The sequence below is a fragment of the Hirundo rustica genome, chromosome 5 (genome assembly GCF_015227805.2).
Source record: "Hirundo rustica isolate bHirRus1 chromosome 5, bHirRus1.pri.v3, whole genome shotgun sequence".
Classification (NCBI taxonomy): Eukaryota; Metazoa; Chordata; class Aves; order Passeriformes; family Hirundinidae; genus Hirundo; species Hirundo rustica.
This window is the reverse complement of record NC_053454.1, coordinates 62,689,483-62,715,037: the sequence shown is the minus strand read 5'-3', so window position 1 is coordinate 62,715,037 and position 25,555 is coordinate 62,689,483. Positions and strand designations below refer to the sequence as shown.

The following is a 25,555-nucleotide window of genomic DNA, read 5'->3' as shown; positions in this document are numbered from 1 at the left end:
GCATCAGGAACTTTGTTTTTAAATCAAAGATTATTTTTATTCTATGGAGGAAACTGGTTTCTTCCACAAGTATTATTAAATAACATTTAGTGTCAAAATAATGTTCCCTGATTAATTAACAAAAATATTTTATACTCTTCAAAGCCAGTTAAATGCTGGTTAAAAATTAGACAATTTACAGTCTGTAATTCATTACTGCAAAGCCTGTGGACATTTCCATAATTTAAACCTATCCAAAGTAAGATTCATTTCACCTGCAGCCTCAGTTCCTGAAATCCACAAGCCAGCTGCTGCACCTGGCCCAAAGTAAAATAATCATCAAAAAGTGGGACATGGAGTCTGTGAATTTCTTTTCTTTTCATTCCATAAAGTTAACTGTATTTTTAGGAAAATTCATTAACAAAACAATTCCAGGCATTTCTGGTTTTGCTTTGCTCATTTATTACTATGTACTAAGGTTTAGTAGAACTTGATTTTTTGGATTAAAGTATTTTCAGATGGTCTGTATCTATATACCTAGTCCTGCATGATGCTTTGGACCACCCTTGTTAATTTAGACATGACCAAAATATACACAGTATTTTTTCCTCATGATTGTTTGAGAAGAAAAATACATCTTTCAAGCCAGTTTTACAATACTTGAATCTTGCTTCTTAGTGCATGTAAAAAGTGGCTTGCTACATTATTTCTAGTGTTTCTGTTCTTTCTATACCCCATGGTATTAATGAAAGTTAAATCTTAAAAAACTGATTTAAAGGATCAGATAGTTTGAAGCTTCCTGCTGAGCAGTTTAATTTCAATTTATATTCTGTACAAATAAAAGCCAGAAGGTGTAGCACTGTGCTAAGCTTAGAAAGTATCATGAGGACCGATACGTAAAGTTAAACAGAGAGGTGCTGATGGCTGGGGTAAGACTACATAGTGGGAAACCTCACACTTCCAAGTCACAGTACCAACACTGAGAAGCTGCCAATGATTTTCTGCTAAAAATAGCACCAGAAAAGTTAAAGGGGGACCAGTCTCTTTCTAGCATCAGTCATAGTTATTCCAAAGTGGAATCAGAAGCCAGTAGAACAAATTACGGAATCTTGGAGCGCTATGAATACTTAAATATTATTTATGGAAGGGATAATTCATTAGAAATAAAGAACTATTGGGTGCAATGACCTAATACCGTTGCATGTCAGAAAATGGCAGTGGCTATTTAGGACTTTGTTCCAACCCGTATTAATTCTTTATTCTTCTTAGATGTGCTTAGCTGCTACTTAAGGGCTCTCTATTAAGTGTCTCAGCTCAATTCATCTGTGCCTTATCTAGGCCTTGGTGCAGGGGTCCAGCAGCCCATGGGGAGGAGCTGCCAGCCAGCTCCCAGAGCTATTGTTAGTGTTCCTGCAAGTTCCTAAGTTCATCTTTCTGTATTCTTTATTTCCATATCTATATCTATCTATAGATACCGATACCTGTCTATAGATGTTGTGTGCAGAGATATAGATACGGTGCCTACCGCGAGTTCTAAGGCCTGTCTGTTTCTGTTTTCTGCATACCTACAGATAAACAACAAAACCAACGTGGTAACCAGCCCCAAGGAAAATATTCCTACCCCGGCGCTGGTATACCTGGAATTTTCCTTCTCATGCTATCTGGAAGTTTTTGACTGTCTTCTGTTTGTTCTTCCTTTTTTTTTTTTTTTTTTTTTAATTTCTCTTTTTCCCCCTTTTTTTGCTTTTTCATGCATTTACTCTGTTTGCTTTCTAAAAACAGGTTTTGGAAAACCTTTTTGTTTGAATTATGCTGTCTTTTTTTTTGTGAGGAAATCCATTAGAGCGTGTTTATTGACAGAAAATGTTAAATGGAAGCTGGATGCGGTAGAGTCATAGCATTTGTAACTGTAGCTGAATTTTTTTGCATGCTGTGCCAGAAAGTGAGTAGAATGCGCTTGGTGTTGCTCTTAGCTCTTTGCCTGATGACTGTTTCCACCTTCTAACGCTTAACCTTTTGCACCAACAAAATTTTTAAAAACTGGCTCTGTTATTTTCTCGGCTTTGTCTTACTTTACGTATTGATATCCAGGAGAGCTAACAGGATTATTACTAGGCTGCCATGAAACAGACCTTATTCAGATTTTCATTCCATATTTCCTGAAACTCAGCAGGACTTTGCAAGTCTTCTCTGGGATCAAGAGGCATCTCGAGCTAAACATTTTGCTTCTTTCTCTTCCATTTAAATCAGCAGGAGACATTACTCATTAATAAGCTCTGCTAAGGACATATTACAAATCAAAGTGATGTTCCTGGATGTTTACTGCAGTCTTGCTTTTATTAATAGCCCTATTTCTAAGGCACCTGTATGTCACGGGGCTCACCAATGTAAATGCTAGTGCCTAAGTACATCATGTTGTGACCTGTTGTTTCCCGTGTGCATACAAAACTTGGAAAATGGGGTAGTTCACATGCATTTGGAAGCATTTTTCCTCTGGAATTCTTTTGAGCAGCTGGCACTGAGGCATACAGTAAGTTCTTCCTAAGGCCAAGCCAGCAGGTTGCATGCAGGAGTTTATGGCAGTCTGTCCCCAGACGGAGCCGTGCCCGATGGCCCATGATGAAAGCTTGCTGGCCATTTCAAAGATTATCAAACCTTTTTTTTAAGGTGAAAGGATTTGGGGAAATTACACTTTTAAATGGCACAAAGATCTCTCTCACTTGCTTTTAATGCAGCTCTGCCAAGACAGGAGTTGAGGGCAATCCAAGGGTAGTCATCCTTAATCCTTATCAATTCCGCTGTATTTCAATTTGATCACTTCCTGCTAATACAAGCAAACATGATTAAAGAGAAGAGTTATTTAAAGCTTCAAGATTTGTGGCTGCCCTCCCTGTCAAGGTTCAGACAGGAAAGCACAAGAAGCATTTAGCCTGCCCTTGTCCAGAAGAGCCTCGGCAGGTCCCCAGAGCTTCAAAGCCCTGCACACCCTGGTCCTGAATAAGGTCTCTGCATGCTGCTGCATTAGGTGAGATGGCCTTTTTTGCTGGCTTGCTGTTGAGGAAATCTGTGTTAGAGACATCCAGTTTCACCCCCTGGCGACAGTTAACATTTGTTTTAACTCTTGTCAGTGTTCAGCATTTGTGAGCTGACTCTTCTTGCACTCCCTCACACCAATGAAAATGTATTTACCAATGAGAACTCTTTCTCTCTTTATTTTGTTCTTGCTCAGGAGCCCCAAACTACAGTAATCCACAACCCTGATGGAAATAAGGTATTCAGAAAGAATCAACTCCATCTTGCTTTTCCACACCACACATTGCATCCACTATTTCACAGCACAATAGGGCCGTTCCAAGAATTTGTGAAGGAAAATCTCATTCCTGCATTTGTTACACCCAGTGTCTCTCAAGCCTGTATTCATCTGTGTCCATCAGCTCCGTGCGTCCTGCTGCTTCTGAGCTCTTGAAGCTCTTGGGGGAGTCAGTAGCAATGGGCAGAGCTCAATGCCCTGTGCAGCCCAGCTCGGGGAGCAGGGGGTCTCTCTCATTTCAGCCAAAACTGCTGCAGTCTAAGGGAAACCTAAGAGTGCTGGTCTCAGAGTGTGGTGAGATGATCTCTGCAAGTTTTACATGCAGTCGTCACCTCAGTCAAAGATGTCATTTCAGTTTATCCCATCTGCTGTTTCTCAGCATGCTTATACACTGTGTCGTGACATGTCTTTTGCATAGGACTTTGGTTTTCTTCCATAACATCACTGTTCAATTTCCAAAAAAATTTCACACTTCAAGTGACAAAGAGGTCTTTTGATTTTTACATGTTTTCTTCATGCTCTTTTCTTTTTCTCGTGTATTGTGATGTTTGCGTCTGGCAGCTGATCCTTAAAATGTGTTTTGTTTTGTTTTTTTCATGCATGGACTTGAAAAGGGCCAGGAAATACCATCATTTACATATAACACATGTTCCTAGGTTTCCTGGAAAGAATTTACGCTTCAACAAGAATTTCACTGTTTGCAGTGCTGACTTAATTCACGTCCCATTTATCTAGTCTTAACTCCCTGTGGTTATTTCATAAGAGAAGGAGTGGATCTGAGTGATGAAAAAATGCATGCAGACATTCCTCGAGCATGGAAGTGCTGATGGCGTGTGTTGTGCTTGTGTGTCCCAATCTTTTATGTCCCCTGCATCTGTCCAGCACAGAACTTGTGTTTTCATGGTACTACTCTTTCAGCTCCCCAAGTTTAAACCCACAGGCCACGAGCAGCCTGTGTTTGAACAGCAGGCTGATCTTTATCGCTGAAGTCCACTAAAGCCCAGAAAACCCAGATAAAATATTGGCGTGACTACATCTACTTGATTTTATTACATAATCGCAGCAACTAAGATACTCAATGTCCCAAAAGGTCATAGCAAACAAACAAACCACTCAGTGTGGAGAGTTCCTCCTAAATTTATCTGAAAGACTGATCCTCGTAGTATGGCAACTGGAGTGGATGCTTCAGTGTTAGAGGCTACATCTGCCCTGTGAGCTTTGCATGATGTTTACAGCTCGTATTTGTGTGAGGTTTTTGTTCACTTGTAAGTACTTTATGTAATATTTGAAGTGCTAGAGCATGATACTCCGCGTAGAGTGGAACGTCTAACACAGCCAGGGCAGGGACAGCATGATGGCTCATTCAGTTTTGTTTGTGTGTGAATTAATTCCTCTAGTTTGACTTATCAATGTACATCTGGATTTTGAAGGTCTGAGTAATGCATTAGCCCTCTTGAACATTCCTTTGGCTCAGCCTTGTGAGGACACAGTAAACGAAGGGCACTGGCAAATTTACCTTTCATTATTTAATTGTAAAATCCTTTAAAGAATTAAATACAATACCAGTCCTTTCTTCTCTCTCAGATGAAAACAGTTCAGTTAATCTTTTTCGTTACTGAGCTGCAAATTTGGAAAAAAAAAACAAAAAAAAAGGTTCTCAGGAAAGTATAGAGTTAAGAAAAACCATCTAGTTTAAAACTTCCCAGCTCTCTGCAGATGTTAGATTTGGCAGTGCCCTGTTGTATTTGCCCATTATATTTCATGCTTCTGGTAATTAAGAAAGACTGAGATACAACATCCTTGCCTTTTTTAAGTGTGATGGCTTAAGAAACTGTCTGATAGATGAGTCATTCCTCTGTATGACTGATTGGTTGAAGAACACTGTCACAAAGATGCCTTAGTTTGTCAAAGTTCTTATCATACATTCATCAATTCTCCATCTCCTTAAAAAAAAAAAAAAAAAAAAAAAAAAAGGGCACAAAAGCCAATATAAAAAAGATAATCTGATCCAATATGCTTCGGATCACTGTGGGACTTCATCTGAATATACATTGGGTAAGTCACACGAGCAGGAAATCGGTTGTAAATTGTAGCTTGCAGAAGCCTGCAGATTTAGAAGGTAGAATTGGAATGGAATGACTTATTTTACGCAGTTGGTTTAATCACTAAGCTTAAAATGGCAAGCTCTCCTACTTGGCTGAGGTACTTCATACATTTCAGATGGACTTTGTACAGTTGGAGGTTAAAGAAAAGAAAACTTTCCTGTACGTTCCTGTGAACTAAAAGCATCAGAGTGCAGGAATTGTGTTTCTGTTCCTTCCTGTGGAGAATGGCAATGTTTGACATCCGATTCAGGTGGAAATGTCTCAATCAGTGTGTGACCATTTGTTTGTGAATGACATCCCACCCCGCTTCAAGGCTTTGCATGATTCCTGTAACTAATCCTGTCATTTTCCAAGGCACGCAAATAAGGCTTGGCTTGTTTTGTGCATTCGACTCATATTTCCTTCTCAACAGGAATCAACAGAGAGTTCCAACACGACCATCGAAGATGAGGATGTGAAAGGTATGATTTTATGCTTGAAATGTTTGGAGAAGCAGTAACGTGAGTTTTCGTGGTTGTATTTCAGTAGGCCATTATACACAGAAACCCCCAATGTATCTTACGAGAGAATAGTGTTTTTCCTATTTTAGAAGAAATTACTTTTGATGGGTTTCAGACTTAACTTTAACTTTTCAGTTCCCAAAACACCATTTCCCATGATGTTTTGGGACTAAGAGTATAAAGTTACTGGTTTTTAACTAAGATATTAGTTCCAGTAATAATAGAAGTAGATTACAAAAGTCTAAGTCAGTGCTTTGTAGCTTTTAGTTAGTTCATGTTTAGCATGCATTTGTGTTTTGAGTTTGGTTTTGTTTTTCTTTTTTTCATGTCACCATTTTTATTTTGATACTGTTCAGATGCCAGTGTATTTTTTTTTGTTTGTTTCCCTCTGTTCTGTCCATACACTTATTTTAATCTTCTTTTATTCCTTAAAAAAAACAGACATCAAAATATTTTTTATCAACTTAGTTTTGTAGCTTCACAGATAATATTTTCGTTCCCATTTTTCCCCTTCTAAACATTATGCTGTGATGTTACACATTCCTACTTTAATAGTGTTATGTATTAAAGTGCAAAGGGTTTGAAAAAGGGAGTACTGGGTTTGTGTATCCCTGATTCACAAAATATTTACTGGTGAAACATGGGCCAGAGGTGATAATAAGATAAAATAACAGGGAGAATGGATGCAAGAAAGTGGTGGTGGTTTGAGTTATTGTGAAAGGAGAGAACAATTATAGGGGTCTGCAGCTGATGCATTGGAAAATGCAGTGCAATTTACCTTTAATCATAGCGCTTTTTATTTCTTCCTTCCACCTATTTGATGCAGTTTAAAAACTAAGCTTATGAAATGAATAATTTAATTACAGGGCCTCTGCATGATGATGTAACATAGTGTTATTTTAGAAAATTCTGTCTTAAGTTTAGCGCACAGACTTGTACCTCAGGGGGATGCAATTATACGAAAAAATAACAATGAAAGTACTTTGCCTAATTCTTTTATATGATTCTGCAGTATCATAGTTAAGGGCAAGTTGGACACCACAATATACTGTATTCCTAAACCAGAAAAGGGGATCTTGCAGTAAGCACAGGTCTGAGGAACAAGATCCTGTTTGTATCTTTCCCTGCACTGTGTACAGGGATTTCATTTTCTGTTTATTTAAAAGACAAATATAATCTCCCTCTTATTACTTGCTCATAAACTTGCATGTTTTTCACTTTTTACTATTCCTCCCCCACTTCCCATCTTTCCTCTGGAGGCTGTTGTTCATACTGTTTTATTATAAATTAAAGTTAACGGTGCCCCCAGGGTCTAATTTGTAGAATGATTCAGGGAATAGGCAGTCCTGCAACCCCGACACCCATTATAAACTCAAGCTTCCTGCAGTAGCAAGACACTTAGGAAAGATTATTTCCCCCCACACCAAACTTGACTCCTGGATGTATATTTTGTAGGAGAACAGTGAGAAACTTCTCTTGTCAGCAACAGCCACTGGAGATAAAATGCTGATAGGGACAAATGGATTTTAGAGGAAGGAGAGAGAGTTCTCCAGGTCCTTACACATATGCTCAAGATGTTTGTCACCACGTTTGGGACGTAGAAGGAATGTTTTGCACCTTAGATGATAAAGAACATTTAAAACCTTTTTACTTTCCTTTGCAGCATGGAGTACAGCACGGGAAGAGGCTGTGTCCTTCCCAGGAAGGAGCAGGGGGCCGTGGCTGTGACTGAGCAGTAGTATTAGTGTGTGTTTTATGGCATTGCAGTGTGATCCACACCTCCCAGGGAGTGGTTCTGCAGGGACCTGCGGGTTGTGCACATTATTCCTGCTCCTGGTACCCCAACACCGTGTCTGCACTGCACAGCCAAGGCCAGAGCCCCTTGCTTTGCAGCCCACACAGGCTGAAAACATGCAGCTCTGCATCAAGGGCTTTGTTCTTTGGTGTCGATTTGCCTCTTTGCAGAGATGTGGCTCCCAGGGGTCTGTTACGGGGTACAGCATCCCCAGCGTGCTCGTGTCTCATGTGCGCTGTGGGAGCAGGTGCACGTGCATGTCTGTGCCAAGCATTATGAATGGTAGGATTCATTAAGACAGGGAGCAATTAAAAATGTCTTATATCACCTATCACCAATGTATCCTCAGGATCAAATTCTCCTCCAGCATGGAGCATTATCCTCTCATGCCAGGATCTCAGCCTGTTTTCACTTTTGAAGGCAGGTATTTAACTTGAAGACAGTAAAATCAGGCTTACTTTTCATTTTTTATCTACCGGAAATCTTTGTGTCTTTAACTTTGCCTTGTTTATATATACACTTACCTCTTTTAGGACTGGAACGTGTTTCTTTTTCTAGAAACAGTGCTTGCCAAACAACAGTGAGCTTTAATAACTCAAGAAATAAGCTAATTATGTCATGTGAGTCTGAAATGACTTGAAGCTGTAGTTCAAGTTCCTTGCTGAGATAAATTTCTGACATTAACCATCAGTCATGGGCTTATCTACATGACAGTGACCCCTCCTAAACATGACAGGAGCGGACAGGAAGAACATGCTGAGAACTGGACTGTAGGCAATACCACCTTCTGGGATTGCTTGTGGGATTTCTTCTTTCTGTAGTAATGAGACTGGAACTTTTAGGCAGCATCTCTGATATTTTTGTTTTGATTTTTTTCAAGTAATGCTATGGAGTAGCACCATTATTTTTGTTCCTAGGCTTTCAGCAAGGTGAGTTGTTATACTTACCATGGACAGCAGATCTGGATTTCTCACGGCATCTTTTTGACCCTGGAGACAAATTAACAAAAGCATTAGTAAGAATGATTCTTGGCAGTGGGGAAAACTGCTGAGTTGTAAGGTACTTACAGGTTTGACAAATTGTGACATACCTGTGCTACTTAATACCTCTGGAAAGTGCATTGCTTTGAAATATTTAATATATTTATAATTAATTTTATACCTGTTGGGCTAATTTTTTTTAACATTAGAAGGAAAGCAGTTTAAACTATTTCTTTTGGAATATACATCCCTTAAAAATCATTCAAATTTCTAAGAACAATATTTCCAAAGCTCTTTGGAAGCCCTTTGTATCTGAGTACCGGATACAGGGGTAAATCTGCGCTGGCATCTGAACAGAGTCACTCACATCTACAACCTTTACAACTGTTCTTTGGCACCCACACTGCCCCTGAAAGTTCATCATTAACATTGTTTGTGTGCTCAAAAATTTTCTAAGTTCTTGCTGCTTCTAATTAAATTATCATTATTTTTCTTTTGGCCTTCTTTTTTTTCTTCCTTCACATGTACTTGACCCTCACACAGCTTTCACAAAGGAGGAGGACATGGAGAGGTTGAGTTCCACCCACCACTCCTCCTCTTCCATTGCTTCTTCATCCCACTGGTCACCACCCTTGCCGTGCCCCAGAGGCCGCTCCTGCTGCCAGTGCCTGCTGAGGAGTCTGATCACACTCTACCTCTTCATCTTTGTTTGTTCATATGTTGTGTTTCTTTCCATCAATTCAGCGGGCAAGTCCATGAGAAATGCAAACTCAGAGAGTCAATCGCTTGAGTCTGAGCTCTCCCACTCCACTCCTTCCTCTGTACTATGTAAGTTGAGAGACTCATCTGTCAGATGATTTCCTTTGTCTCTCCTCTTCCCTCCCCACCATCTGACAGAAGCTCAAAAAAGGTCAATGCTGTGATCTGCCTGATCTAGGAATGACCTGTGCTTAGCCTTTACTAAAGTAAAATTTTATAGGTGTTTTTTTTTCTTGTTATTAATTGTAAAAATATTTTCATCAGCTGGAACGGCAGGAAAAATATGTCTGTATTTCAGAAAACTGTATCTTGCAGGAGTAATCTCTGCAGTAGTTTTCAACTTAGGGAGAGAGATTTGACTCACTTCTTGCTTGGATCCTGGATAGGGCCTCAGCATTAATTACCTGTTACATTTATTATATCAAGTTCCTTTCTTGAGCATCCCCATTGATAAACCAGCCTTGAAGCTGCTGTGGCAGGTGTTGACTTGCAGCATTGATAGGACAACTGGGAAATGTCTTCCCCTGCTCAGGAGGTCTGAGATCAGTGACCAACTGACCGTAGAAGGAAATCTCCAGTAAATATGAGAGTAAATATCTCCAGTAAAATATGAGAGCACAAAGGCACTGTGTTGGTAGAATGAAAAAGATCTGGGTAGAGCATTTCTTGATTGTAAATGAACTCAGGAATTCTTCGGAAATTCCTTAGAGGAGTGGGATCTTGTGAGTTGAAACAGGGAATGTCTTCCTGGGAATGAGGGTTCTGCTTGCCGGATTCTGATCCTGCAGCCAGTGTGTGTCAGGGCAGATACACTGGTAAGAACGGGCATTTGCACAGGTAAAAGTGAGACCCAGGCAGGCCCTTGGGACATGTGCTGTGTGTATTTGAGCCTTATTTTAAACATGAGAGGAATTTTTGGTGGGGTCAGCTAATGCAGATGAGAGGAGCCAGTCCTGTAGGAGAGGTTGGGCCATCTCTGGTCACAGCTGTCACTGGGTAATGCTGAAAGTGTAGCTTCAGTCTAAGGGAGAAGTGGGACAGGCTCTGTCAATATATGGGTGAATGTGTATCAAACTAGGACAAATACTGCCAGCACAAACTGCCCAGAGCCTGAGGAAAGAGAGGAGTTAATAGGAGAGACCTGGGCTGTGTAACACAGAGAGTTGACACATCAGTAGTACATGCCATAAGGCTTTATTCCATTCATGATGCATACCCACACGATATCCTTTACATGCCCAGCATTTTCAGATCTGAATGCTGGTGGCCTCAAGTGTCTTCTTTCTCTGAACTAGTTGGGTGATTAGGCAGGAGCACAGTTTAAATAAAAATATACACGGCAACAAATCTTGTTAATGTCTCACTCATCAAGACTTCAGACACCATTTCTGGAGACAGCAGCCAGAGTCCACAATTAAAGTAACCTGCTTGGGAAACCAGAGTGCAGTGTCTTGTAAGTGCTATGACCATGATGCAGCTTTGGTCTGAGACTCTAGGTGATTTGTCATTAAAAAATAAACATTTGCCAACATTTGCTGCACTCTATAAATATCAGTGTAATTTTTTAGTACAGTCACATAAAGAGAGCATCTTTAGACATAATTGATTCCATATAAATAAAAATATACAATGTATGGCATGTGACAGGTTGCTTAACATTAATTGAAATAGATGCATTAATTTTGTTTGATCTGTTTTGTCAGTACAGGGTGGAAAAGCTCTGGGATAATTTTTCAGATATTTGCCTAGATAACTAAAGAATTTAATATTTTTTAGGGCAGTAGCAGGCTTAGCAGTTTTCAGATAGGTGAAAGATACCAAGTAACCCTAATAAAATTCTGCAGATCATCTATCCATTTCATAATTTGATGAATCAGATCGAGTCTTTGGAATCAGCAGGCTCTCGGAAAAAGATGTACAATGTGAGATGACAACTCCAATGTTTTCATCCCTATCAATGCTTACGTGTGGGTTAAGAGATAAGCACTGGTGTTCTGTACGCTGAATCTCGATAGACTTCTTAAATGAGAAGTTCCCTGGAGCATGCCTTGTCATCTGACGGTCTAGGTGGGTTTTATGTAGATCTGAGACCTAGTAAGTCGCTTATTCATGCAGCCCATTCTTTTGTTTTCTATTCAGAATTTATTTAATTGGAATATTTGTGGCAGAAATTGTAAGAAAAATTATCAGCAGAGAATTTTCAAATATTGGTGTCATGAGAATCATTTGGAAGAACATGGTGTGATGTTTAACAGACCATGCTGTAAAGCCGCATGAAATCTGGTACGTCCTCACAGCGAGAACTTGTTATACAACACAGGATAAAATTTCTAGTATCTTCCTCTTTCTTTTCAGACTTTGGTTATTTCCAGAGCATAGAAATAACTTGACTGGCTGTGTGCTTTCCATCTTACTGGTGTTTGTTGGGACAATGTTCAGAGGGGAAGTGAAGTTGGTTTCCCCTTGCTGTGCCGCTCCATTTTAGCAGACCGCTGTCACCTTGATACCAACTGTCCTGTTTTAAAACAACAGCAAAATGGAGAGCATTTGTCCCTCTGGATTTAACTTTCCTCCACTGTATAGATACCTGTGTTTGAGCTGGTTGTCTAGACTCCCTTTAGCCAATGCAAATAGGTCAGATGAGTCACACTTGTCTTAAAAATCTATTTTAGGATATGATGGATTGCGGCCTGAAAGTGCTGATTTCTCTCCCTTGCCTGCAAGGGAGGGGAGTGAGAGAACAAACTCATTTGTCTGTACTTATGTGTGTCCAAAATGTTGTGAGATTAATCCAATCTGAGGTGTACCGAGATAAGTAGTTAAGAGTACCCAGTTGAAAAGTTTCAAGGGTTTTTGCCTTGAGAAACAATGTGTGAGCAAGTCAGAAGCAAAATCATTTTAATCCTCTCCCAGTGCATGTGCAAATCTGGAACAAGGTTACCTTGTTCTTCTGGAAAGGTGCTTCTGTGCTTAGCCATTGCAGTACAGTGATAACATAGTCAGGAACCTGATGGCAGGAGAAAGATGTTCCAATATCTGCATGAAGCATAAGGCAGTTTAAATTATTGGTTTCGCTGGTGGCAATTTTTTAAAAAATGATGGGTAATATGGTGGTCAGTGAGTTACAAGTGCTCTTTTCTTGTGCATCAAAAAACGTGAAGTTTCAGGTACAGATATTTCTGAAGGCTTTACTTTCACATATTTAGAGGTCATTTTTATGGTGCACATTCTCTCTGCAATCAAAATACCAAAATATCTGTCATTTCTGTGTGATTCTTGTAGACTGAGTTTATAAATATTTCTTGGAGCTACAGGAAGGGAAGAAAAGCCGCAGAGTTGCCTGCTGGAAAAACAGCTTTTGCTGCTGTTTTGTACTTTTGTTTTCCTGTGATATTTGATTTCACCACCCGGGGAACTCTCCTTGTCGGTCGAAAGTATTGACAGAGTTAGATGCTTTTTGCTTAAATGGTGTTTCTCCTCATTTTATGTTGTTTATATCTTAGTGTTAATGGTGGTCTTTAATTTTGAAAGATTATCCCTCACCCTGTAGCTGAGCAAGGAAAAGAGGTAGTGAAATATAGCTAGAGATTGACTCATTTAAAGTTAACAGATGTGCCACAGCAGTGCTGAAGAAAACATTTTAGCCAGTGATTGGGAATGTTCTTGTTTGTTCTTTTTCTTATTATTTGGTCTTTTTATAGCTCTTCTTCATAATATTTTTGTTTGAACTGCCTTTGTATTAGTCATATACCTACTCACTTGCCAAAGCAGGGATTTTATTTTTTTTTTAACTGCTAAACCCCTCTTAATTACCTTAACTCACTCACCCTACAGGGGAAAAGGTGCTGTTTAAGGAACAGGTCCGTGGTCTTTTCTGTAATGTGTTTACTTCACCTGTACTCTGAGCAAAGAATGTCAAAGCCACCATCTTCTCCACACAGGTTTGCTATGTCTGCAGTCTGTTTCTTTATTGGTTTTCAGGAAAATGGCTCAGCACCTTTGACTTGTCAACAGTGTTCTTCTCTCACACCTCAGTTGTTTTAAAGACACAGGTGTATTTTTGTTCAGTTATCCTTTGTGTACAGAGCATATAATTTTATGCTGTGGAAAGCCGTTCTCATATTCTAAAAAACTATAGATGGGTCAGGCTTTACTTTTGGAACTGACTTTCACCACACTCTGGAAAATGTAGCTGAACCAGTTTTACCAGAATCTCATTACAGTTGTCAGTTTTGTTTAGGAAGTTTAGTTTCTGTCGTTTTATTTAGGGAATCCTCACTGCACATCAAATGGAAAGTATAATAGCATGAAATTGACACTGTACATCAAACAGCTTAATTGTCCTAGAATTCAATACAAGCCACGTTTACTGTTGGATAAAAAATTAAATAATGAAAAAGTCAAATGCAAATGGTGATTGTAAGTGACAGTTATCTGGCAGATGGGAACTGGCCAGATGCCTCTTCCATAATGCCTTGTGTTGTCCTTGTATAGTAAAAAAAGGGGGTTATTGAAGAGCACATGTTACGTGGAGTCCATCAAACTCAGAATGAAAATTTGGTATTTTCTTACCACTCTAAGAACTGCCAATTATTTCTATCAGATTGCTGTCTGCAGTAGCAGGACACTGTTTCTACCAATACCATTTCAACTTAGTTTATCTCCAGTGCCCTCCCTATTTCATCCTTTGCGCTAAGGGTAAGTGCAAGGAATTGTCTGGATGTACATGGCCACCAAGTCGTAGCTGTGTTTTCTTTCTGCTGCTTTCTAGTCTCCTTCCAATTTTCTACTTGTTGTATTTTGGTTTTCCCATCTCCTTTCTCTTCTTTACTTCCTTTCAGATGAAACCTCTGCTTCAACAACAATGAAGCAGAAACACTTTTGGTCTCTATTTGTAGTCTGGCTCCCTGCAGCCCCACAAATACCCACATGAGAAGGCGTAAAAGCTAAAAACAATGAGGAGGAGGTTTGTGTAAAATCACAGTGGCTCCTGAGTATTTGAATTAGTCTTTGATGTCTGCTGTTATTTCACACTGCCTTGTTCTTGTATTGAGTGAGGGCTAGGAACAAGGCAAAGAGTTTTGCACAATAGGATAAATCAGTTCTGGAGCTCCAGCTCTCCCTTTGGCTTGCTGCCGGTGAAACTGCATATCAGATCATTAAATAGGGAGAAATGTAATTTTCTAATATGCGTGTAGTTGTGTGTCACTGAAAAGTGAGAGTAGCATAGTGGCTTTCATGGTTTCATGTAGCGCCTGTAATTTTGTAGAAAAATTGAGGTGTGAGTTGAAAGGCAGATGATTTGGCAACATCTCCCTGGTCCTAACAGTCTGCATTGGGAACTTTGAAGTTTTTCCACTAGTGCTGACACCAGTGCTGGAGTTGGATGGTGATTGATTGGAGCCAGTGATAAGTGCTGTAATCTCTTTTGCTGGCTTTGCTGGCCTCTAGAGCTTCCTGATGGATGTTTCACGTCCCACGGATACATCTGCAGACACAGCTCTCCTGGATGTTAGTACAGCTCAGAGAAATTTTGCTGAAACCATATTATGTAATATAAGGTGGCTTCTGTCAGAAAGCTTCATGAAAACATATGTTCCACTGCAATTTCAATTTGGAAATAAAACCAGGAAAACCAGCAATCTGGCAACAGGGTTCAGTTTCTCCCTTCTGGGGTTGACGTGGAATTATATCTTGTGTATCTCAACATCAGAGGTACCGTGGTAAAACTCGGCAAAGGCATGACTGATGTTAGTGAAAAAAGGAATTGTCTTGAGCCAAGTAACAATGAATTATGTGTCCATGCAGTTTTGTGTGTCTTGTGTGTGGGAACTACAGTACCGTTGTAGACATATTAATTGCTTATATCATTATCCACTAACATGAGCTCATGATTATGTAGCAACTGATCAGAGATTTTTACCTCATTTCCCACTGTCTGATTTAATGGTCTGTAATTTCCTCATCTCTGATTGAGATGTGTTACTGGGTTATTTAATCAAATCCTTTAGCTCAGCTATATGTATGTGAGATGTTGCATGCAGAACTGGTAATTTCCTCACTGCACGAAGTCTGCTTGTTCTGGATTTCTTTTTGCCAGCCTTCTGTAAGGCTGCACCATTATTTCTGACTCAGCCATCCCACCACTTGGCTGGTGCTGGCAATGCCATGCAGTGTCCATAATCTGGCCCGTGTTATTCAAACTGAAGATAAAGGAGGCATTGCTGCCCTCTTCATTAAAAAGTCTTTGTTCTTTCCACAGTCCTTGTGAAAAATAAGGCAATTCATACTTGAAATATTCTTAGCCATAGTGCTAACAGTCAAGGGCTGCTCCCAAAAAGCTTTGCTAGACCTTTATATAATTTTTTTTCTCCATCACATCTTTCCTTGCTGGTTTGGTTTCGGTCCTTTTCACCCGAATGCTTTAGGCGTGCTCTTCGGAAAAGATTAACACTACAGTGCCAGTTTTGAGTATGGCATTGGAAAGTTACTTTCTCTGTGCGCTCCCCAGCATTTTCTTTTGAAGAGCAATGTGATCTCTCTCACTACTTTCAGTTTTAACATTCCAGGCATGTTTGTGTTAATGGTCAAATCCATGTGTGGGAGTATACTGGGGAATTACAACTGTTGCTTGCACAAGAGAGCTACTAGAGCCAGATTGGCTGTAAAACAATAATCAGCGCCCTTGAGTTTGAAATTTAGAGTTGGAGCTTGGTTTGTTTTGCTTTTTCAACAGCAGATCCCCTAGTGAAGGAAACATAATTGGAAGTGTGATAGGGAAGTGGATTGATCTTGACTTGTGTTTAATTTCCTTGTGGATGCAGGAGGACACTGAAGGCAAATCAGTGTCAAGCAACAATGTAACATCATGTCCTTGGGTCGTAGAAAGGAAAAGTGATGGCTGTTGTGCCAGCTGGGGAGTAACAGAATACCTGTCAGCTGTCACCTTCCACTTTGCCTTCCTCTGTAAGACTGGGTTTGTGTCTCTCCCCAGCTCGTAAGCAGGAGATTATCAAGGTGACTGAGCAGTTGATTGAAGCCATCAACAACGGGGACTTCGAAGCTTACACGTAAGCTGCTCCTTTTGGAGGGAGTGAGGGGAGCTGGGGTATTTGACACTGTGTAAAAATGCACGTTTACATGTGAGTGCCTGTGCTTGGAGTTATGTACTGCTTTCCCAGATGCCCCCAACAAAACACAAGATATGTGCATGGCTGCTTTGCTCTGGCTTCACACACCACCGGTTTAAGAAGAGCTGCTAGTTTAACTCCAGTGTAGTTAGAAGAAAGAACTTAAATCTTGTTTACATAATGATGTGATTAAAAAATACCATAAAAAAACCCCTTGCACCTTGCATTGCATAGCCGCAGTTTTCATCATCACAAGTAAAAATTCCTATTTGTAATAATACTGACTTGTGGGTCTTTTTTTGGTCAAAAGATGATTTATATGAAATGCAGTCCACTTAAAGTAAGCTGCCAAATTTACTGATGGAGCTGAAACCAGGACTCCATGCCTTCTCCTCACATTGAGTTCTATTCTTTTCCAGTGTGATGGCATGAGTAAGTGAAATGTTTGGTAGGAATGAAAGAAACAATTAAAAATTATCTCTCCAAAATTGTGATCTCTAGCCTCATGTGCTCATTGCAGAATTTCCTCTTTTCCATAGAAAAATCTGTGATCCAGGCCTTACATCTTTTGAACCTGAAGCTTTGGGTAATCTGGTAGAAGGGATGGACTTTCACCGGTTTTACTTTGAAAATGGTAAATATTCCCTTTTCATCTCTGAGTCTTCATCCATTCCTTGTGACTGTGTGTCTCTCATCTAATGAACTTTTTGGGGTGGGAGTTAATTGACTTGGACAAGGGAAGGGAGAATTACTTTTTCAGTGTTCTGCTATAGGTGTTTTTCAGTCTGCTTCTGTTCTGCTCATTCATACATCACCGGGCACCTCAGAGGACAGAGGAGAGTTTCAGATGTTTGGAACTAAAAAGTCAAAATAAAGGAAGAGTTAAGATTTGAATTATTTTAACTGAAAATAATAGGTACAAATGTTATTAGACATAACAGTGAAACTGAGAAGTTGGGAAACTCCAAGTGGTGCCCTCCACTTTAATCCATATATATACACAGATTAAACGTATTTAATTATTACATAGTGTATAATAAGCGATTGTGCTGATTCTACAAAGTATTTGAGTTGTCAGGTATGTTTATCATTAAACCCTAACGATATCTTGGCAAATGTGATTTCTCCTGTGTGTACCCCCGTGCATGTGTGTGTGTCGCAGCTCTGTCCAAAAGCAACAAGCCAATCCACACGATCATCCTGAACCCGCACGTGCACCTGGTGGGCGAGGACGCAGCGTGCATCGCGTACATCCGCCTGACACAGTACATGGACGGCAGCGGCATGCCAAAGACTATGCAGTCCGAGGAGACGCGCGTGTGGCACCGGCGCGACGGCAAGTGGCAGAACGTGCACTTCCACCGCTCAGGCTCGCCCACCGTACCCATCAAGTAAGGAACAGCCCCGCCGCCAGCTCGCACCTCCTAGGCACACCACATAGTCCAGTAGCTGCTTTGGGCCTTAAAAACGGCGAGCCGTCCTCCGGTAGTGTCATTCCTTGTGCTTGTTTATTATGTATTATACCCACTGGTGTGCATAGTATTGGTGCGAAGATTTTTTAAAATAACATGCTTTTTTGGTTGTTGTTTTCTATTGTGATGCCCACCGATCCAACTCTGTCCCTGAACTGACAGCTTGAACAGTAGGAAAGTGTTTGGGTGTAGATAAAGCTTGATAGAAGTCACACAAAACAGGATTGGGAAATCTGGGTTATAATTGCTGGAAAACCTGGAAAAATAAAAAGCAGTAGGATACATGGAGCTGTGAGAGCCGACCAGAAAGTTTCAAGTAAAAAAGTGTCACTTCTGGGGAAAACTAAAATTTGACTAGTATTTAGTGTGGTTTCCAGCCACCTCTACTTTCTCAGGCCTAGGTATGTTCACTGCAAGTTGGGTTTGAGCCAGTTTACACATTTACCTTGTAAATTGAGCTATCCCAATACCTCTTGTGCTCCTATCTCTTTCCCCACATTCTCCGTGCGTAACTGCTGAGTATCTCCTGTGGGATAGTTCCAACATCCCCGTGGGACAGCCTCGCAATCTCTCCCATCAGCATTTCTCTCTGCTCTTCATCCGGGCCCTGCTACGTCCTCGGAATCAGGCAGTGACCGGGCTCCTTGAGCCACATTGTCACCAAGGTTAATGACGGCACACTTTGGGCTGCAATAACAAGATAAAGAGTCACAGCTTCCTCAGGAGGTGCTGCTCAGGCCTTTGGCTTCTCTTCTTCTTCAACAGCCTCTGCTAATGAGTCCAAACCTCACTGACTTGTGGTTTCCCAAATAGGCAGCACTGGTCCAGGCCTGGCTTTGCTCAGTTGTGAGCCCACTGTGTAAGATACAGTTCCATTTGTGTCAGGTGTCTTAGTGTGGAGAGTGGCTGAATTTCTTGGTGTGAATGGTAAGGGCTTAGATTTCAACCTTTGAACTTCATCATGTCTCGTATTTTACTTCTTGCAACACTGTTCTCCTATATGAAATAACAGTCAATGAAGTAACAAATAAGGTAGAATGAAGTGTTAAACTTCCATGGTGATGATTTTGTATTATTTTTTTTAATTTAGGAAAAAAGAAATTTTATTACTTAGTGATAACTGTTTTACTTCAAAATGTGAAACCAGTGGAAACAGGAGCCAAGTTGTCCTTTGTTTCTCACATTCCAGCTGTGCCAGTGTTTCAACAGATAATATTTAAAGAGCAGTTACACTTCCTTGAAATGCAGTGTGAGGTAAATCTTTGAGGTTTTCATAAAGGAGTGTTTGTCAAGGCCTCTGAGCTGGGTGTGTGTAGAGCCAGAAAGCCCAAGTGAAGCAGGTTCACTTGTCCCACTGCACCCTGAACAGTCAGTGTTTACAGCACAATTACATGAATTTGACTAGGGAATCATTTAGTCTTTTCCTCTGATTTTTATTTTCACCTCTTTTTGGGAAGATACTGCAGGAGGTTCTTTACTGCTGCTTATGCTCTCTAATAAAAATAAGGATTTCTGGGACTGCCAAGGGTGAAAGGAAAAGAAAAATCACCATGGAGTAATGTTTTTGAGGTTGCAGGGTGGCTTCTGTATTGTTGAATGTTTTTAGCCTATGGGGTCAGACAGAGGAGATTTCAGGACTGTGAGGAGTCCAAGCTCAATGGGTCACAGAGGAGTCTTAGGGCCGGACTGAGGATTAAGGAGAGATTCCCTGAGTTAGCAACATAGCCCTACGTGTGTAGCACTGGCAACAATATCACATAAATCCCATAACTAGTTCTCATCTTGAATTCAGAGGAGGTTTTTGGATTCGCTCCTAGCACTGTTCCAAAATATTACTGGTCTGATGGTTAGGAGCCTTACTTCCCAGTGTAAAATTTAGTAATTTTCAGTTTATCCTTGGTTCTTCTATGTCACCGTTGTTCTCCAGCACTGGTTAGGTTTGCAGACACGAATTGGTTTGTAGGAAGGCTGATCAGATCATTCCCACCTTCTACTTCCACAGAATAAACAGCCAGCACTATCCCAAATGGCTTTCTCTGATAGGATCTCCATTTTCTTCTACCTTATCTCCTCACTGTCTTTTTTTGTTTGGGATTTGCCTTTCCGTTAGCTTGGCTTCTTCTGAAATGCTCTATCCAATTGTGGTCAGGGCTTTATTTATTTCCCCAATATCTTTCTTTTCCCTGCTCTGTTCTAGCAGGATTTTTGCACTTTGCTCATCTGCAGCACGTCTGAGACAGCCACCTATTTATCTTCAACTCTCATTTCCAACCAGTGAATACATAGAAACTTTTACAGCGCTTTGCACTTCCTATTATTCCATGTAATATTTTTGGATTACCCAGCCCCCAAGGTTATTTGGTTCTCATTGCACAATGCTCCTGTTTTCTTTTCTTTTTATAGTGCCTTCCACCTAAGTGTCAGTATGCTACGTGAGATCAGTCCTATTGCTTGTGCTCAGGTCCAGCGAGTCTCCTCTAGGCTGATAGCTCCCCTTTCAGCACAAACATTGACATTCTTTCTTTATTCCCCATCTTCTTAAGTCTGACTGGGAGATTCCCGTGGAGCACCAAGCTAGAATCACCTCCTATAACGCATCCCGAACATTTTTACACTGTCTCAAATTTCACCTTTGCTTTTCCGAGTCAGAGCAGCAATAACTCCATTTTGGAAAACTAGAGAAGAGACTTAATTAACCTGTTGTTCTAGTTAATCCTTCCTTTATTTAAAGTGTATGCAGTCTACAGCTACTTATTTAATTATTACCAACGCGTGGTAATTAATGATGGCGTTTCCAGAATAAAAAAGTATTTTACACATTATGTCAGAAGATGAATTTAAAATCTATTAAAGTTGCAAAGACTGTCATAGCTATGATCTGCTTCTGCAGACCACGGTATCCTAAATAATGTTAAATCAGTTGATGCAAGCACAGTAGCTCCCTTGTTTTCAGGACTACAGGAAGGAGTGTGCATAAATCTAAGGATAGAACTGAGCTCTTTGGTAGCTGTAGGTATAGGGAAATATTTCCTTGTGGTGGAGAACATACTTGAAAAAGGATATAAACACAAATATGTAGTTTATAAATAAATTTTATTTGTAGTTTTGCTGTGAGTGAGATGAGGCGAACTTGGGTTTCTGTCTCATCCATTGTTTCTCTCTGAGTGATAGGAGTGACAGTAGGAGGTTGTTCTCTGTATTCATGTTCTTAGGGACCTGTGCTAATGTGTTTCTGCAGAGCTGTGTCTGCTTGTCCTTGGAGAGTGCACCTGCCCAATACGAGCAGTCAAGGGGCTGCTGGGCCTGAAAGCGACTCCCTAACCTAACTTCAGCCTCAATGAGGCTTATGTTCCCTCCCTGATCACAGCTCACACCTTCTTATACTTCGATAAGCGCAGTGCCAGAGAGCAGGAATGCTGAGTAAAAGAGTTTGTTCTGTGTTTGTGCAGTGCCTAGTGCTGAGGGATCCCACCATGCCTCCAGCCCCTAGATGCTACGGTAATACAAATGATGCTGCAACCTCAGTTAGTTCCATACTTGCTTCCAGCTCCTTTCCCTTCCTTCTGTGTCTGCATTCAGCTCTGGCATGTCTTGCATGTGAATGACACCTGATTCTTCTTTGTCACTTGGTCCAGTCTTTGCACAAGAGCCTCAGTCCATGGCAGTGCCTGTGATGTCCATGCTGAGGAAGTCCAGTTACACCCAGAGATTTGTGGCTGAATTCGGCCCTCCGTCCCTTAAGGAATCCCTTAAGGCACTTTGGCTTCCTGCCTCAGTTTCCTTTTTTTTAAAACAACCTCTCTGGCCTCTTGTAAAGATGGAAAATGTCTGTAAAGTGGTTTGAAAAATAGAAGAAAACTCCTTGCCTGAGTGGAGGTTTTTTCCCGTTTTTTCCCCAGTATCATGTTAAATGATCTCGACAAGGTGGATTTTTTTCAATAGCATTGGCTAACAGTTAAGCATGTGTTGTTATGTGGTGGTGATGCTACCTCAGTAATGGAAATCTGTTTTTTTTTTCTCCTTCCTCCTAGCTAAAAATATCAGCGGTGCCGCTCTTGCATTTTCTGTACCCAACGCACCTGGTTGATTACCATCTTGGCCATCCCGTTCTCTTCATGCATGTTTCTGAGTGCATGAAGTTGTGAAGGTTCTTCATGTAACACATTTGTGATGCACCATATTGCTGTATATTCCATCTGTACACTGTTAACATTTCGATGAAGGTGATGTTCCATGCAAATAGAGAATAACAAGGCATAAAAGACAAAACGAGATATTGGATGGACAGCAGTAGACACACAATACATTTGTCACTTGCTCCATTTATGCCAAGTTTTGACAGACAACTTTAAAATCTATTGTGTTTATTAAAAAAAAAAAAAAAAAAAGAAAGAAAGAAAAAAAAGAAAAAGTATATTTTACCTTCTTTTTTTAAGAACTGTTTTTTGACTCCTCTTTTTCTCCTGAGTCCCAGAATTTTGCTTTGGTTCTGGTAGAAATGGTTAGGATTTCCGCTGGCAGCTCCATTACTGTAAAACAGACTTTCATCGTAGACGGACAAAATCAGTGGTAAATGTGGAAGTGTTAATATCTTGGCTTTGGATCAGCTGCAGCCTACTTAGTTTATTAGTTTATGTAAACTGGAAAAATCTCCTCATTTGCTGGCTTGGCCACCCCAGAATTAACTGTCAGTGTTCTGGTGAGTCAGCAGCTTCCGTTTTTCTTTTGAGTCTTTTTTGCTTTCTTACTTTGCTTAACTGAAAGGTTCTGTTGGATGATTAAGCAAAATTAAAAATTATGAGGAACTAAGTGATAATTGAGAGGCAGTTTTAAAGGATTAAAATGGAAGGAAAGAGGAAGATTGTTACCGCTTTTAGGATGTACTGTAAATTTTTTAAGGAGGCTTTAAAAAATATAACATGTGGGTTAATGTATATACCAGTTGTGTGGGTAATATACTCGAGAAATATTAGGCCTTAAAGCTAAGTATGAAGAGTTTACTTACATTACACTGCTGCTCTTGCTTCTCTGGAAATGAATTACGGAGACACCGGTTTTTCATGGGACCCTAACACTTTACCACAGGTTTGTGTCTCCCCCTCTTCCCCTCAATGCGCTCTTGGTTTCTCAAGCTCCCCTGGCAGCGTTCGGTGTCGAAGCTGGCGATCCCTGCAGCGATCCCGATGGGTTTGTCCCGGCTCCGGGCCCAGGGAGGAACGCCGTGCTGGCAGTGCGGAACGCAAACTTTGCAACAGGGAATAGTTCTCCTTCCCTCACCTTGCTGTAAAAATAAACCCGCACAAGAATTTCAGTTCCTTCCTTTCCACTGTTCCAGGAAAGCCCGGGCTGGACTGCTCCTGTTCTCCCCGTGGTTCTGTTAGCAGCAGGCTCCTGCTCCCCGCAGCGCTGTACAGTGCATGGTATCTCAGTCAGTGACCTTTTTAGCCATCCAAAATTTACAACTTGGCAGCCGGAACTTTTTAAAATGAGAAGGCTTCCTAATTTGTTTCATTTCACCTTTCTGTGTTGATTACTAATCAGAAGCAGTTCTTAAACATGTTGATGTTGTTACTAGTGGATGTATGGTAGATGGACTTAAGCTTCTCTGATAATTACTACATGATTTTAAAAATATATATTTAAAGTAAGCATCTACAATAAATGTGTTGAGCCATATTAACCTGCCAATGGGATCTGTGAAAAAAGTATTGGCCTCATTTTTTTCTCATTTATTTCTTTTACTCTTTTTCTTTTTTTTTTTTTTTTTTTTTTTTTTTTTTTTTCTTTTTTTTTTTTCTTTTTTTTTTTTGTGAAGCGGCTATAAGTGGCATAACTGTATTTAAAATTAACGAATTAGGTGTAGGGTGGTTTTTTTATACTTCTAACATAGCATGTGGTGTTGACGTATTACTGTAGACCAAGTTTGTCTTCCACACCAAGACGTGAGGAAATTGTGATTTGTTCTCTCCACCACAACTGAATTATACACTTCTGTCATTTTGGAACACTGCAGTTTACCATGGGACACAGTGTACATATTTCTTGCCATAATGGTAAATGATTGATATATTTAAGGATTAATAAATTTGTGATTTCTGCTGACATTGTGCTTGTGTTTTAATTTCCCAATTAATTGTGATCTTTGCCGTGGAAAATGTGTAGTGTCTGTTTGAATTAAGACACCAGAGGCACAAATACACTTTCTTAGGAGCTGAAGTTTTAGTTTGAAAATATGAGTATCTGCTGTGGTTTGTCCTTGGGTTGGTTCCGAACCAGAGCCAATTGCACACTGCTCATGCTCTGCTTTGTTGGTGGACTGTGCACATACCTTGTGCTCATAGGGCCATATTTAGAAATGTTTTAGGTAGTTCCAAAATTTCTGTTGCTTCCTTGCTTCCTTTCTGTTGTTTCATATGTATGCTCAGGCTGTAACACAAGCCTCTGTAAGAGCAGTTATTGTATGCTATATAATACCATAATATATATATAGCAATATAAAAACATATATAAAAATATAAAGCGCATTTACATCTATATATAATTAGGATTTAAAATAACGTACCAGTTTGAAAGCTTACATATACGTCTGTAGTGATTTCAGGCTGTATTAAACCATGCTGAGCCACAACTGAGGACAGTCTTTTACACCAGCAGAAAAGAAGGACAAAGGAGAGGAAACAACTTGCAGCTTTCCTGGGTCAGGGAATGCAGAGCTGGAGCAGGACCAGGACAGCATAGCTGGAGCAGCGGCGTTGGTGTGGCAGGGAGCCAGAGCCTGTCCTGGGTTGGTCACAATTCCAGTGCCTCTTTTTGGGTGGCATTTTGGAAGCAGAAAAAGGTAGTCAGGAGAGAGATCAGGGGGGTGGAATTTTTCAGTAAACCCCAGAGGGAGCAAAAGTGGTTTAGTCTGTTGGGAGGTCTTTTATTTTGTCATATCACTTTTACTGACTTTTGTTGCTCATTTTTTTCCAGTGAGTGCTATTCCAGAAATCAGTTTGATTTCCATTTTAACTGTGCTCCTGCATAAAGCTGTTTGATAGCAGTGAAGTTGCTACTGATTTCAGGTACGCAGAGAAGAGAGATCAGTGGATCAAGCAAAATGTTCAGCAGGGGCATGGGAGAACCCATTTCCTTCATATCAGACTGAAAATTTGGGAGAGGGGGCAGGGTTTGGGGGCTGGTTTGGAGTTTTTTAATGGTTGTTCTTTTATATCACAGATATTTTAATCTGCTGCCTCCTGGTGGCTTTGTAGTACTGTTTTCTGTTTAAGAGTGCAGGAGAAGAAGCTATTTGTTCTGCACAGAAGGGAACCCAGTGCTTTCATTTATTCATTTTTTAATGTGAGTAAGGAACACAATATTTTAGGGCCTGAAAATTACCATTTCCTGGGTCTTGAATATATCCTATATATATACCTCAAGTAATCAGATTAATTCTGTTTTCTAAAAATGGCCTCCCAGGACACATTGAAGAAAAGTAACATCTCCTAGGGCTGTGTATTACATCCAGAGCTCCTTGTGTCTA

General features: G+C 40.3%; 1 protein-coding gene across 28 annotated transcripts in view; it reads left to right on the top strand.

Moving 5' to 3' along the window:
* CAMK2D (calcium/calmodulin dependent protein kinase II delta) overlaps window positions 1-24,132 on the top strand; it is a 116,643-nt gene extending 92,511 nt beyond the window's left edge. For 6 of the 28 annotated variants that reach the window (XM_058420553.1, XM_058420556.1, XM_058420554.1 and 3 more), the window contains 9 exons: window positions 1,551-1,610; window positions 3,209-3,250; window positions 5,807-5,855; window positions 9,414-9,497; window positions 16,423-16,498; window positions 17,098-17,192; window positions 17,721-17,949; window positions 21,480-21,528; window positions 22,062-24,132. In XM_058420553.1, the coding sequence (XP_058276536.1) occupies window positions 1,551-1,610; window positions 3,209-3,250; window positions 5,807-5,855; window positions 9,414-9,497; window positions 16,423-16,498; window positions 17,098-17,192; window positions 17,721-17,949; window positions 21,480-21,486 (642 nt within the window). In that variant the 3' untranslated portion in view covers window positions 21,487-21,528; window positions 22,062-24,132. Of the gene's footprint in view, window positions 1-1,550; window positions 1,611-3,208; window positions 3,251-5,806; window positions 5,856-9,413; window positions 9,498-16,422; window positions 16,499-17,097; window positions 17,193-17,720; window positions 17,954-21,479; window positions 21,529-22,061 lie in introns of those variants that run through there. The other 22 variants (XM_058420560.1, XM_058420558.1, XM_058420559.1 and 19 more) reach the window with 11 other exon arrangements.
* The last annotated feature ends 1,423 nt before the right edge of the window (window positions 24,133-25,555 follow it).